This window comes from Patagioenas fasciata, chromosome Z, assembly GCF_037038585.1.
Source record: "Patagioenas fasciata isolate bPatFas1 chromosome Z, bPatFas1.hap1, whole genome shotgun sequence".
NCBI classification, from domain to species: Eukaryota; Metazoa; Chordata; class Aves; order Columbiformes; family Columbidae; genus Patagioenas; species Patagioenas fasciata.
In genome coordinates this window covers 68,705,952-68,722,074 of record NC_092560.1, presented here as the reverse complement: position 1 = coordinate 68,722,074, position 16,123 = coordinate 68,705,952, and the positions used below count along the sequence as shown (strand labels likewise).

Sequence of the window (16,123 nt, the reverse complement as noted above, 5' to 3'; positions counted from 1 at the left end):
CTGGAGTTAGCTGATGTCGCTGAAATATGCTGCAGTATCACACACAGAGGTGAGGTTTGCTCAGGCATGATGTTTTTCTTCTCTGTGCATTGCGCTTGTGCATTTCAAAAGATGTTTAGAAAAGATGCAGGTAATTTGGACTGAGACATTATTTGCCAAGTTAGTGGTATTTAGTTGATTCCTGCTTTGTTTTAAGGTGCTTTTGTATTGCGAACGTCACACTTCTCAGTGTATTTTTGTTGTTGATTTCAGTCTTATTAGAAGTAAGTGATTCTCTGTCTTAAAAGATCACAGAATGTGGAAGATTTTATGTAGCAGGGCATACACAAAGAAAGAATCATAGTTTCCCTTCAAGCATATTTAGGAATAAAATAATGACATAATAGTGCTACATTGATCTGCTTCGGTAAAATTCAGTTAATAACTTCAATCTAGACAGTTTTTTTCTTGGTTTGATAGCTACTGGTTAACATTATGTAAGATAGAGAGATGTGGAGAAGGTCAGAGAGGATGACAAATGGGAGTTAGGAGGAGAGGATTTATTTAAAAAAGAAGTAAACAAAAAATCTAAGCGACTGAAAAGTCTAGTAAGCTGTATTCTTACAGGTAATGACTAAATGAATGAATTGCCAGTAGTACTTGAAACTAGACACTATGGTATGTACTGATGGAATAGTTAGGCAGTAGATTATGGATCTTGAACAGGAAAATTTAATACAGTACATTGCTTCTGTAGTTAGCCAGGTGATAAAAGCCTTTGTGAAGTAGAAAGCTCTGGAAGACATTACTAATGGCATCATGTTTCAGAATATGAATAGATCACTGTTAAATCCTGCAGTTCTCTTAAACAGTAACTGCCCTTATTCATATTTGTATCTGAACAAAATTAAAATTCTGTGTAGTTTCTACTGATCCCTAAAATGCCATGTGTGTTTTATGGCAAATAGTTGAGTGTATAACCAAATAACTATATTCTGTGGTGCAGTGTTCTGCTTAACTTCTTTTTCCTAAGAGTTATAAATATTGCAGGCAGCATATCAGATTTTGAGTTTATCAGTAACACTTCCTTTAAAACAAGTAGATTGGTTCTTACAGCATTAATGAAAATATGTTTATTAGGAGACCTATAATTGTATCTTGTTTTCTTAGCCTCCTCCAGGAAATGTGAAAATGCCTAATGTACCCAGTACCCAGCCAGCAATAATGAAACCAACAGAAGAACCACCTGCTTATACAAAAATTGCAAAGGTTTGTCTATAACTTTCAGTCACTAGGTTCCTTTTACTTGTGATTATTTAAACACACTTCTTGAATAATGTCTTTTATAATAAGCATCACTTTGCTGTTGATTTATGAAAATTAGTAACTTGCCTTTAAGTAACCAGTTAATGCATGAATTTGTGCAGTACTAGGTCAGTCATCCATAACTGGAGATAATTATAGAAAACAAACTTGGAATGTTTATTTTGTGTTCCTCTTTTTGTCAATATCTAATGATGCTTGTTTTGTTCAGGAGCATGCCTTGGCCCAGGCAGAACTGCTAAAGCGTCAAGAAGAACTGGAAAGAAAAGCAGCTGAATTAGATCGCAGAGAAAGGGAAATGCAGAGTCTCAATCAGCAGGGGGGTATGCATGAAAAAAAGCCTCTTTAAATTGCAGAAATTTTACTTTTTCTTAGGAACTGTTTGAGTTTGACATTATGAAACGAATCAAAGAGGGGGCTTTATAACCTCTTCGGGACAATAAAGTTTATCTCATTTGAGACAATGCATACAGTGAATAAAAACGGGCCTGACCTGTGCAGATTTTCACTGTAAAAGTTTTAAATGTGGCCTCTGTTATGTGTTACTCTGCTATCAGCTATTTTTCTTCTAGATTAATATCTAAGTAATACTATTGAATAGAAATGGAGCATTTTGAGAAGTAAAAGTAACTTGATAAGTAACATGTCTTTGATTTGTCTTCTGCCATTGTTTATATCTGTAGGAGAACTTTCCTGTTTTGAAACAGGAAAGATATGTTCTATTCCTAGTCTTTTATTTATTTTTTATATCACCATAGCCAAAATCAGTGTCTCATTTTTACTAAAACTGTAAGCATGCTGTGCAAAACTGTCAGTTTATGTATGGCAATTTAAAAAATGACAAGGTTTACATCCTCTTAACTGAAGATACTTTGCTAGAAGTAGAACTACGGGAATATTCTTTTTCAGAAGGACGGTCTTCAGGCTGAAGTTAGGAAAAACAAAGTGAAAGAAAACACTGTGTGCAAGGTTGACTTTGTGTCATATTTTCACTTGTATCTGGAATTCTGACTGTTATATTTCCACATGTGCTGGTTTTTTACACTATGCAGTAGTACAATTCCTGATTACATAATGGTTAGTAATTCAAATTCTCAACCCAAGAATATAATAGAATAGAATATTTTGGGTGGAAAGGACCTACAGTGATGATCTAGTCCAACTACTTGACCACTTCAGGGCTGACCAAAAGTTAAAGCATATTGTTAAGGGCTTTGCTCAAATGCTTCTTAACAACTGACAGGCTTAGGGTGTCAGCCACCTCTGTAGGAAGCCTGTTGAAGTGTTTGAGCACCCTCTTGGTAAAGAAATGCTTCCTGATGTCCAGTCTAAACCTCAGCTGGTACAGCTTTGAGCCATTCTCATGCATTCTGTTGCTGGATACCAGGGAGAAGAGATGAGCAGCTTCCTCTCTGCTTCTACTGCTCAGGAAGCTCTAGAGAGCCATCATATATCAGGATCTGGGAATGGACAATTGCTGTTCTTCTCAGAAAAAGAATCATCGTGATATTGACCCTTCATTAAACCATTTTAATTTTCTCAGTATTTGTTCTTTTCAATCTCTCTATGAAATCTTTGTGCCTCTTCTCCCAGATAATGAGGTGTTTTGTTTTTGTTGTTTTTTGTTTTTGTTTGTTTGTTTTGTTTTTGTTTGTTTGTTTGTTTTTTCATTTTCCTTGCCAGATATTGCCCTTCATCTAATTTCACTAGCTTATTGATGGCTTGGGTTGATTACTTTTTATCTTCCAGGCTTTAGGGACAGTTTTATTTATCTATATCTTAGGGAACATAACTCTCATGTTCCATGTATGTTTCAGGATATTTCTGAAATTGATATTTGTTATTAAGTTGCAGTTGTTCACATCAAAGTTCATGAAGATTCTTCAGCAAGTCTGAACAGAGGAAAGCTCTTTAAACTTTGGAGAAATTACTAGTTTTTTAACAAATGACTTTGTAAAAATATTGCAAATCAGGAACTGTATATTGTGACTGAGGAGATTATTATTTTGATTTTTTTTTTTTTTTTTTTTTTTAATTTTGTGCGCTCATTTGAACTCCTTTGGAAACACTGTAGCGTTGCATTGTTTGGAGGACAGGGTCTTTTGCAATACTGTAGCTATTTCCATTCTATTTAAGATCGTGTCTTTAGGACACTGTTGTCACACACAGTTGACTACAGTGCGAAGATCTTCAAGCTGGTAGGTCATCCCAGCTCGATGTCTTTGGTCTTATCTGCTCAGATCCTGTACAGCACTGTGTTTGAGCTAATTAAAGTGTGTTGCTTCCTATTTCAGCTGGTTAATTTGGGCATGCCTGAAAATCCATTTTTGTGCTTTCTTAAAGCTAGTTTGGGAGTGTCTGCATTCATAGCATAGACATGCCACTGAAGTTAACATGTCTTGAGATGGTAACTTGTGTTGAATGAAATGACTCTGACCTAGCTTTTTGCTTATCAATATGCAGTCTTGGAATATCAGTATCCAAAGTGAATTTAGAAGAAGATCACTTGGTTTTTGATCTCAGACCGTCTCAGCAAGCTATCTTTCAGTCAGTTGAAAATTTTGAAACCTGTACCACAGCAGTGGGAAGGTGCATGAAGTTCAATTCTTAAATAATAATGTAAATTATTATACCTTAATTTTTCCATAATTCATGTCTTGAAACTGCCAGTCCTATGAGAAATAACCACATACTGCAGAATGAAGATCTGAATTATTATCAGATTTTTCTTCACGTATATTCCAATGTAGTTGTTAATATGGGTAGAGTTGTTACTTAATTACATTCTCTATGCTGCCTCTGGCAATCCTTTGGTCTGAAAGGCTTGGTAAAAATTTCAGTAGAAGAGGCAGAAAACAGATTCTCAGTATTTTGGACCTGTTTGAACAGAACTAACAGCTTCATCTTGTCTGAGTAGGGAAACAAATAAGAAATAATGCAAGTATGTAAGCTTTGCAAATTTTCTATTCTTACCAGATGAACTGCTACCTGAGCATACATAAGTCTCTGGGACCTGAAGAGATGCATCGCAGAGTCCTGAGGGAACTGTCTGATGCAGTTGCCAAGCCAGTCTCTGAGATATTTGAGAAGTCATGGCAGTCAGGTGAAGTCCCTGGTGACTGGAAAAGGGAAGCATTGCACCCATTTTTAAAAAGGGTAGAAAGGAGGACCCTGGGAACTACTGACCTGTCAGGCTCACTTCTGTGTCTGGGAAGATCAGGGAACAGATCCTCCTGGAAGCTGTGCTAAGGCACATAGAGGACAGAGAGGTGATTGAGACAGCCAGTGTGGCTTCACCAAGGGCAAGTCCTGCCTGACCAACCAGTGGCCTTCTACAATGGAATAACTACATCAGTGGACAAAGGAAGGGCTATAGATGTCATCTCTCTGGACTTCTGTAAGGTTTTTGACATGATCCCCCACAACATCCTTCTCTCCAAATTGGAGAGATATGGATTTGATGGGTGGACTGTTGGGTGGGTGAGGAACTGGCTGGATGGTCGCACCTAGAGAATAGTGGTCAATGGCTCAGTGTCTGAACGGACATCAGTAACAAGTGATGTCCCTCAGGGGTCTGTACTGGGACAGGTACTGTTTAGTATCTTCATCAATGACACAGACAGTGGGATCGAGTGCACCCTCACCAAGTTTACAGATGACACCAAGCTCAGTGGTGCGGTTGACACACCTGAGGGACAGGATGCCATCAGAGGGACCTGGACAGGCTCGAGAAGTGGGCCCATGTGAACCTCATGAGGTTCCACAAGGCCAAGTAGAAGGTTGTGAACCTGGGTCAGGGAAACTGCTGGTATCAATCCAGGCTGGGGGATGAAAGGATTGAGAGCAGCCCTGAGGAGATCGACTTGGGGGTACTGGTGGGTGAAAGATTGGACATGAACCAGCAGTGTGCACTTGCAGCCCAGAAGGATAATCATATCTTGAGCTGCAGCAAAAGGACCAGGACCAGCAAGTCGAGGGAGGTGATTCTGCCCCTCTGCTCCACTCTTGTGAGACCCCACTTGGAGTCCGGTGTCCAGCGCTGGAGTCCTCAGTACAGGAAAGACATGGACCTGTTGGAGAGGGGCCAGAGGAAGCCACAAAAATAATCACTGGGATGGAACACCCCTCCTGTGAGGACAAGCTGAGAGTAGGGATTGTTCAACTTGGAGAAGAGAAGGCTTCAGGGAGACGTTATTGTGTGTGGCCATTCCATACTTCAAAGTGACCTATAAGAAAGATGGGGATAGACTTTTAAGCAGGGTCTGTTACAATAGGACAAGGTATAATGGAGGGGAGATTCAGGCTAGATGTGAGGAAGAAATTTTTTACCATTAGGGTGGTGAAACACTGGACCACATTCCCCAGAGAGGTGGTGGATGCCCGATCCCTGGAAGCATTCAAGACATGGCTGAGTGGGGCTCTGAGCAACCTGATCTAGTTGAACGTGTCCCTGCTCACAGCAGGGGGGTTGGACTAGATGACCTTTGAAGATCTCTTCTGACCCATACCATTCTATGATTCATTCTAAGAGATTGCTAGAAAAACTTTGTCAGGATTTCAAATAAAGATGCTTTTAGGTTAGTCTCTAGTGCAGCTCCAATTTCGGAACATGGTGATTAACGTTTCTGTTGCATCCAGAATTTGAAATGCTACGGTAGAAGTTTGTTGCAGTTATTATCTCAGTTGAATCTTTGAGTCTATGCTTGATATGACTTGTGTTTGGCAGAATGTATACTGTACCCTGTGAGCAGATCAGCGTACAGGAAATCCAGGTGTTTGGTGTTGTGTCCTTTGTGGTGCCCTCACTGTGTCACACAACTGTATGAAAATACAATGATGCTGTAGGGCATCTTCTTGTGACAAAAAAAAAGTAGCTTAGACCATTTCAATAGCTGCTTTTCTTGAGGCTTATGGGCTTTGAGGTAAAGCTTAGGCTGTAAACTATATTGGGAACTAGTTCAAAGTGTTAGAGGTGTTAAAAATACAAGGATTCTGAGAATGGAGAATGCTTTTCAGTGCTCAGTCTTTGTGTTTAATGAAGTATGTGGGTATGGCAGGACTTTAGGGAAATGTGCGTTTAGAAGTCAAGGGATTCTGCTTGTTTTGTGAAGAATTCTCTTTTCTCATTATTTTATCAGAACTGTCAGATGCCTGCTTAGTCTTCTACATGGATAAAATATTGCACTTTCCTTCATCTGTCTGCATTTCATTGTATTTTGTTTCTGAAATTTATTTTTACCGTTGTGTGAGTACTGCTGATAAAACTCTTGGATTTTGGTAGTCCAAGTTTATCCATACGCTTGTGAAACTCATGCATAAAACAATTTTAACAAGCTCAAATGCATATATCTTTCTAGTAATAGAGATTAAAACTGTATTATAAAGCTCTTTTTTTCTTTCTGCTTTGCAGGTAGAAAAAATAACTGGCCACCTCTTCCCGAGAATTTTCCAGTAGGTCCTTGTTTCTACCAGGACTTTTCTGTAGACATTCCTGTAGAATTCCAGAAGACAGTAAAGATTATGTACTATTTGTGGATGTGTAAGTATTTTCTAAAAAGAAAAAACGAAGTGCCTATTCAGACCTGATGATACATACCAGCTTCTTTGTCTTTCAAAACATCTGTAATGAGGAATTGTTTTAAGTGTAGATGTCAAATGTTGGAAGTGAAATATTTTTGTTGGCTTCAATTTTACAAGTATTAAATTATTTCATAGGAACTTCCACAGAAGAAAAGGAGGAGGATTATCCTGAGGAAATTTGGTTGTAGTATATTCCAGTTTTCTGGTTTAAGTATCTCTGTTGTTGTCAAATGAGCTTTGATCATTTAATAATAATTTTACTGTTTTTAAAATCAGCTTATGTATTAAGAAATATAATACAAAATCAGTGTTAATAGACTGAGTTTAAGTAAAAGATCCATTTACTTCAATATGCATAGTTTTATATAGTCTAATATGCTTTTTAGTCTACAGTGGACACTTAATATAATTTTAGAATCATAAAATCATTTTGGTTGGAAAGGACCTTTAAGATTCCAGGAAAGGACCTTTAAGGTTCCAGTATAAGTTAGGGAATGACCTATTAGAGAGCAGCATAGGGGAAAGGGACCTGGGGGTCCTGGTGGACAGCAGGATGACCATGAGCCAGCACTGTGCCCTTGTGGCCAGGAAGGCCAATGGCATCCTGGGGTGTATCAGAAGGGGGGTGGTTAGTAGGTCCAGAGAGGTTCTCCTTCCCCTCTACTCTGCTCTGGTGAGACTGCACCTGGAATATTGTGTCCAGTTCTGGGTCCCTCAGTTCCAGAAGGACAGGGAACTGCTGGAGAGAGTCCAGCGCAGGGCAACGAAGGTGCTGAAGGGAGTGGAGCATCTCCCTTATGAGGAAAGGCTGAGGGAGCTGGGTCTCTTTAGCTTGGAGGAGACTGAGTGAGGACCTCATTAATGTTTACAGGTATATAAAGCGTGAGTGTCATGAGGATGGAGCCAGGCTCTTCTTGGTGACAACCAGTGATAGGACAAGGGGTAATGGAATCAAGCTGGAACACAAGAGAGGAAACTTCTCCTCAGCGAGGGTGACAGACACTGGACCAGGCTGCCCAGGGAGGTTGTGGAGTCTCGTACTCTGGAGACATTCAAAACTCGCCCGGATGCCTTCCTGTGTAACCTCATCTAGGTGGATGCCCCATCCCTGGAAGCATTTAAGACATGGCTGAATGGGGCTCTGAGCAACCTGATCTAGTTGAACGTGTCCCTGCTCACAGCAGGCGGATTGGACTAGATGATCTTTCAAGGTCCCTTCCAATCCCTAACATTCTGTGATTATGTGATCATCATGTCCAACTGTTAACTAACACTGCCAAGTCTACCACCAAACCGTGTCCCTGAGACCCTCATCTCCACATCTTTTAAACACCTCCAGGGATGGTGATTCCACCACTTTCCCTGGGCAGCCTGTTCCAATGCCTGACAACCCTTTCCAGGAAGAAATTTTTCCTAATATCCAATCTGAACCTCTCCTGGTGCAACTTGAGGCGATTTCCTCTTGTAGTGTCCCTTGCTGCTTGGGAGAAGAGACCAAGACCCACCTCACCACAACCCCCTTTCAGGTAGTTGTAGACAGCAATAATATCTCCCCTCAGCCTCCTTTTCTCCAGGCTAAACAGCCCCAGTTCCTTTAGCTACTTCTCAGGATTTGTTCTCCAGACCCCTCACCAGCTTCATTGCCATTCTCTGAACTCTCTCCAGCACCTCAATGTCTTTCTTGTAGTGAGGGGACCAAAACTGAACACAGGATTTGAGTACAGGGGTATGATCACTTCCACATTCTTGCTGTCCATACTATTCCTGACACAGGCCAGGATGCTGTTGGCCTTTTTGGCCACCTGGGTACGCTGCTGGCTCATGTTCAGCTGCCTGTCAACCAACACCCCCTGGTCCTTTTTTTGCTGGGCAGCTTTCCAGCCACACAGTCTATTTAAATAAAATAGTGTAAAGTAAATTAGCTGACTTAATATCATTTCAGTCTGTTTAAAAAAGTAGTGTACATTAGCTGAATATTCAGTTCATGTTAAAATTACCCTTTGTACACCAAGAATGCTCTACACCATCCTTGTGGGGTTAATTTTGCTCTCATTCTGTTGCTGTATTTTGGCTGGAGGAATGCTGGATGAACCAAATGTGCAAGTGCCATGGCATTTCATTCTTCTACCTTGTCTAATGTGATGAGTGCCTAACAGTTTCTCTGAGACTGAAGAAATTCAAAAGGTTTAGGTGCTGTTAATATGTTTATAGCGTACTAAAGGAAGGTGAATTTCAGAACTTTTCTTTAGTTTTTTTGGGGCTTCAGATTTAATTAGCAAATCTCTGTAATTTTACCTGTTAGTCTGGTAATCTTATTACTGTGGTTGAACCACATAATTGTAACACATAAAATGAGCAGTCAGCATTGAATCAAGTGAATTCCACTTGGTCATAATCCATAGTTTTCTGTATTCATTGCTGAGTCATTAATCTTCAAATAAGCAACTAAATCCACTGTAGAATGTGTGACTAGTCACCCCCATAAATCTGACAGACAATTAAGATTTATATGAAGTTCAAGTACTCCAAAATTTTAGGATAATTACTAATTCTGACCATTTGCAGGACTGAGTTGTGGCAGTGCTGCATGCTTCTAACACGAGGTGAAGTTAGGAAGAGAGAATTAGAATATTAATACTGTTTTTTCTTCTTATGGACAAAAATAAAGAAGCAGCAAGGTTATAATATGTCAAAGCATGTAAGAGTTGTGCTTTTATCCTAACATGACAGATATTCTTCTAGATAGACTGAGAGTTTACTTGAGTTCTCTTGTTCTTTTCCTTCTTTATCCCTAGTACTCTCCAGCTGAGGGGTTACTCAGGAAGGAAGGAAAAGGACATAATAAAGGAAAAAAAGACAAAATATATTTCAGGCTAAAAAATAAATTTAAAAAAATGAGAAAAAGATGAAGTACAGAACTCTGTGCCTTAGGGCTGGCCTTAGAATCAGTCCTTGTGACTCCTCTTTCACAGGATTGTATCTGTGTGGTTTGGCTCATTTTTTGTTAGAGTGGCTGTGCTTCCACAGTGGAGGCACTTATTACCATAACAAACTAGCCTGCTTCTGCTTGCAACTCTGCCCTAAGTCGTAGGTCCTCTTCCAGAACTCCCTAGGTCTTGTAAGGCCTGGGGGTTCTGTGAATGTAATCACATTTGCATAAATCTAGTACCGCGTGCTCAGCACTTTGTAAAGTAGGTTAGTTTTCCTCTTCCTTTTTAGCAGCCTTAGGAACAAACCTTACTGTTTCAGATTTCTGTGTGTTTCCATGGTTAGTAGCAATTTTTATATCCTTATTCTTAGTCTTTATGTATCTGAGGAAACTTTTTTACCTGTTTCGAATCTATATGCTCTTTATCTCATGGGAAAACAAGCCTGTATCCCTATTCTGTGGATTCATCCACTTTTTTCTCTGTATCAGAATTCAGTGTTTTCTGATTCCTTGATGTGGTTTTGTCTTCACACTTTTTTTTTGACCCTCCTTGAGGAGACCCTCTGTTTTTTGTCACTGACTCGGTGTTCCCATGTTTTTGTGCATTACAGCAATCAGTTAGAATGGCTTCTATCAGCTGCCACTCGAGCTTTTCTATTCTATCTTGGGTTTGTGACTGTTTCTCTTTTAGTGGCTTGCAGATAGAATTACAGTTTTCCTGCCTCTTTAGCAGTGAGGACTACTTTTTATGATCTTTCTGTGCTGTTACTAGTGAAATCTCTCATGTCTCTTGACCCATATCTAATGCCAAAATTATTTTGGCTCAGAAGCCTGTGTTTTCCAGCTACTTTCCCCACAGGCTGATAGCATGTACAAAATGAGTAGTACTGATTTTCAAAGAAAATTTCTTATTTGAAATTACAAACCAAAGAGCTGCTTAATCTCATGGACAGCTTTTGTGGCATTTGGGTTTGTTACTTTATATAGGTTGTGAATGTTTCCATTTTCTGTGAACAAGGCTTTTAAAGGCTTTCAAAGACCAATGACTTAAACTGTAGATTCTGGTAGAAGAACAATACCCTAATAATAATACTTCACCCATCCTTCTGTCTGAGGATACAATCAATAGTACATATATTATTCTGTTGATCTGCCCGTTCCTGAGAACCTCTAAGGATGGAAACTTCATAAACTCCTTCCAAGCCTGCTGTAGTTTGTTGCTGTCTTTTATCATTACAAGATGTTTCCAAGTATTTGATTTAACTGTCCCTTCCTGTGATTGATCTTCCCTGTTGTCCACTGTTGTTATTGAACACATTTATCCCCATTAATCATCTTTTTTTGGCTCTATTAGCATAGTTTATTCAGCCTTTTTTTGTAGGTTATGTTTTCTAGAGGTCTGATTGTTGCTTTCTTACAGATTTGCTGCTAGGTCCACTCTGTATCATGGTGTTTTAGTGTGTAGCAACTCCTGGTCTTTATCTGTGATTCACTTTCAAACATTAATGGACGATAAAGTGTAGCTAATTAAGTCAGGGAATGTATATTTAAGTAGAATTCTTCTGTAAAAGGAAATTTACATTACTAAAAATGAAGTTGAGTTTGAGTATTTATTAAACTAGTGTAATTTCCCATTATTCACTCTTACGCTGTCATGAGTCCCTTTTTTTTTTTAACTTCAGCTGCTTCTGCTGTTAGTTTTCTTAGATCCCTTCACACTGAGTACTTTATTAGTATAGCTGTGAAGTTATTGTCGTATAGACATTGCACGTTGCAGACTTCTGCCAAAGCCTTAGGTCATTTCAGCCCTGAGGTGGTTGTTAGCTTCTCATAACCTGTATCATCATTTAACTGAAGAGGCAGGTAGGTGGAAAGTACTTTAAACTATTACTGTGAACATAAAAGCACTTGTCCATACGGAAGCAAAGCTTATCTAGGTCAGCTAGTGAAGGTGCTGGCTCGAACAACAAATACCTCTCTGCAGATTGCAGCAGGCAGAAAAGGAAGAATGGAGCGAAGAGAGAATTGTCAGCCAAGTTCCCTGTCTTCATCCAGAGCTTGCTATTAGTTGATATTTACAGGTGAGGTTCTCCATTACAGTGGTGAAGTGGACCCTGATGTTGCTGGTTTTGTTTTGCTGGTAACTGTCAGTAGTAGGTGTGATGTTTCAACCCTCTTGTGCACCAATTGTATTCTTTTAAAACTCGTCCTGTTATTGTAGTTGCAGTTACAAAAAAAGTAGTATTTTCAGAAAGTTCAAACTACACCAGAATGTGGATGTTTCTAGTAATCTAGGGGGTCTGTTTTCCGATATTGACTAGAAAAAGAAAGAATACCCCTTAGTAAGCTTTCTCATATTTTTCAAAGGAAGGCATGAATTTTTATTATCTGTTGTGCTTTATGAGGCGTACACATAAATTCATAAATGAGTTGCTTTGATGACCCCGTGGAACAGTGCTAAGATTTTTATGTAAAAGTATGAAGTTTTCTGTTTCTGGTGACTCTTAGAGTGAAATATGATTTGTTTTGGGTTTTGTCAGCCTTTCATGCAATGATGCTTTAAGACTTTTTTTCCCACAAAGCTGATATGGGACTTAGTTAAGTACTAATTGAGAAAGCAGCGAAGAGTTTGAGGACTCTTTTTTTCAGAATCTTTATTATCTTACCAGTTCTGTTAGCCTTACCTTCCAGTAGAATGACTAAAATGTTTCTCTGAACTTACATGAAAAAATCATTGCTGCAAGGAAGGATCAGCTTGTACACTCTCAATTAGAAATACTTTATCCTGGTCCACAAGGACAGAAACTGTCCTCTGAGATAGCAAAATCGCTCCTGAGTCACTATTTATTGCTGAACAAAGACAAAATTCGTGTTTGTATTTTAAGTCTGGCAGAATTAACTTCTGTGCCACATAGCATGAAGGTAGCAATTGTAATGTTTCTTAATACTGCCGTGTCTTTTCCTGTTCTAAGAACTACATATGTTTGAGATAAACTGTTAAATAGTAATGCCAATGCATTTTCTTTAGTGGAAATACAAAAGTTAACCTGTAACAAGGCCTGCTGATGAGAAAATGCTAGTATTGAACTGAGAATGAAGCACTGAAAAAGGAAGAAGCTAAAGACCAATGTTACAAGAAATATTTAAATATGCAGTATGTACTAAAGGAGCTAGGCCAGGTTCTTGGAGTCTTGTTTTACTGAGAAACATTTTTACTAAGTGGATAAAAATATTTACTTGATTACATGGAAGACAAAGTGCTTTTCATCAAAGATTTTTTTTTTAACTTATTTTCAAATGTAAATTTATGCTAAATTGATGATGCATTTTATATAGTTTATAAGCTTTCTCTCAAAAAAATATTTAGTAGTCAGTTACATATCTCTATCCAGTTATTGCTGTAGAAAAGTATCAATTATTGCAGCTGTAGAAACCTTCTTTTTCATCATTTTAAGTTTGACAATGATTTATTTTTTATTATAAGATTTTTTTTTCCTTCACCATATACCTGATAGTACTTGAATTTTTATGTTCAGTACTTTTATTTGTGAATACAGGGTTTACCTGAAAGTTAGAAAATTGTATGAAAATCAACTTATTGCTGAGGCTATTGATTATTGCCAGCATGCTGATGCTTTGTTTAAAAATGCGCAGTTTGGCTTTTAACTTTAACAGTTGTAATAATTTATTGTATATACATAACTTAATTAAGACTATTTTGCTTTTGCTTCTACAGTCCATACAGTGACACTGTTTCTTAATATCTTTGGATGTTTGGCCTGGTTTTACGTTGATGCTACGCGAGGGGTTGATTTTGGATTGAGTATTCTCTGGTTCTTGCTTTTTACCCCTTGTTCTTTTGTCTGCTGGTACAGACCACTTTATGGAGCTTTCAGGTAACAACTTCAGCTTGACTTAGGATATTTAAAAACTTGTTGAAATGCGTTAAGATGTCAGAATTTGCTTGATTATCATTATGATAATCCTTTAGTATGCTTTCATTAGAAACAAATTGTATGTTTGCCATTAATTCAGTTGTTATATTTGAAACATAGATGGCAATAGTTAGACATATCATGGAATATCCTTTGAAGTATTTATAGCTTCTACCACTGCCAAAATATTTGTAGGAAATACTTAACTTTACATTGGGCTGATAACAATTTTAAGGAAAATTCTCATGAAGTCTCTATCCCTTCACACCAAGAATTTGAGTAGGTTAATAGTTAAGAGTGTCTTAGATTTTTGGCTTCCTGAATGAACTTCAAAAAATTCTACACTTGAAAATCTTGTATTGTTAAGTGACCTACACTATCTGTAATTGGAGTAACTGAGATTCTTAAGAATGAGTAGACCACGTGTATAGTAATCAAACTCTACTGTTTTTCCCAGCTTTTAGCAATCTTTGCAGACTTCACAAGCATGATGTGTGGTAGCTTTGTGTTTAAGAATAGAATGGTTGGTTTGCATGCAAAAATGATGTGTGTTTTTTTTTTTCCTGAAAATCAGCATGTAGACATTCTAAATGCTGTACTCTTACGTGTTTCTTGAGATTATTTTTTTTTACGTTGAAGTGATTCAGGTTATTCTCTCACTAATTCTTGTAGAGAATGCATGAAGCATAACTTTTAGACTAAAGGAGATGTTTCTTTTTGCTAACCAACGAGATATTGCTGTACCCACACATCTTTGAGGAATCAGATAGTTTAACTTGCATTTACTCTCTAGTAAATACATAGCTTTTCTTACTGAAAATTGATTGTTTGCAAAAGAAAGACTACTACTTGCATATTCAACTGCTTTTGATCAGTTGCTCAGCTGGAAATGAAATAGTTACTGAACTGAATGGTTGAATAAATAGAAATGAACAGAATCCCTTCTACGGGAGGAGCTAATTGTTCTGTGACTTAACTGATTTCTACTTGCTGTAGAATTTTGGTAGCAAACACATTTGTGATCATTAGTTTTGATAGCAATAAGTTTAGGTGTTTGAGATTTTGCTTGTTGTACATCTATACCTTTTTTCTTACCACTTTCAGTCTTTGTCAGGCTGGCATTTTTAGTAATTCAAATAGCAAACCTATTTTGTATATTTTGCTTTTAAGCAACAACTGCTTCAGTAATCTGGTCTGCACCATGCTTCAGTATTTCCATACTTGATTTTATTTCCTTTTATGAGTAAAATATTTTCTTCCCATCCTGCCAGCACTCTGAATTTCAGTCTGAAAGTGGAGCAGAATTCTGTTCTTCATTCTTTGTAACAAAGCTTCTGTATGTAGTTTAAGAGGCCCTGCTCTGTGCTGAATAGAGCACTAAGGAATAGGAACTTGCTGGTGTTCTCATCTGTTAGAGGTGCAGATGGCAAAAATATTATCTTGAAGCAGATCTTGTAAATAAACACTACAAAAACATGGAATTACTGATACTTCAAGTCACTGTCAATAAATGAAAGCACTTTTCCTCTATTTAATGCAGAAAATATTTTTATATTGGTACTGCAATATTTACAAAAAGTCATTAATTTCCTGGTGGCTTTGATCTTTTCCCCCCCCGCCTCTCTTTCAGGAGTGACAGTTCATTCAGGTTCTTTGTGTTCTTCTTTGTATATATCTGTCAGTTTGCTGTACATGTACTTCAAGCTGCAGGATTTCAAAGATGGGGAAACTGGTGAGTATTCTGTTTGCTGTTGCATTGTACTTTCTGCAAGACAAACACTTAGAGTTGATATACCACCTGCGACATAGTCTATTTTTTCAAACAACCTCTTGTGTTCCCTGAAATTGTTACATTTAGCACTCAAAAAAGCATTTTTTGAGTGCTCTTATCTAGAAGTGAGTGAAACATACCCCAAGAGTATGAAGTACTTACGTTATTAGGCTGATGAAAATTTTATCCTTCAGTGTAAACCACTTTGAACTATTTTGTGTATTACCTTCTGTATTTTGGTGTTTTGTAGAGATGTTATTTGTTCTATATTTAAGAAAAAGACATTAGCAAAACTTTGAGAAAATGAAAATTAGTAATAATATGATGTTTACGTGTTATTTCACATCATTAGTTATTTCTCAGTATATTAATATTGTTACTACTTCTTAAGGAGGTTTATGGCTAAAATTTAAAGAAGTCAAGAGTGTATTTGAGTGAATATAGTGGTATATATTTGATATTATTTGAAATCTTATTTGTCTGAGTCAGCTCCTTATTCTGTAATAGTTTATTTGTCTTTTTGATGCTTGTAAGTTTATAAGCTTTTACACAAAGATTTTATGTGTATTGTCATTCACTGGAGTCTTCGAGGTCTAATACTCAGAT

General features: G+C 37.7%; 1 protein-coding gene across 2 annotated transcripts in view; it reads left to right on the top strand.

Annotated features, from left to right (window-relative positions):
* The window catches only part of SCAMP1 (secretory carrier membrane protein 1), a 39,813-nt gene that overhangs the window by 17,096 nt on the left and 6,594 nt on the right, over positions 1-16,123 (top strand). The window contains exons 3-7 of one of the 2 annotated variants that reach the window (XM_065860717.2): positions 1,150-1,248; positions 1,514-1,625; positions 6,713-6,841; positions 13,548-13,707; positions 15,377-15,478. In XM_065860717.2, the coding sequence (XP_065716789.1) occupies positions 1,150-1,248; positions 1,514-1,625; positions 6,713-6,841; positions 13,548-13,707; positions 15,377-15,478 (602 nt within the window). The remainder of the gene's footprint in view (positions 1-1,149; positions 1,249-1,513; positions 1,626-6,712; positions 6,842-13,547; positions 13,708-15,376; positions 15,479-16,123) is intronic. The other variant, XM_071801805.1, reaches the window with a different exon arrangement.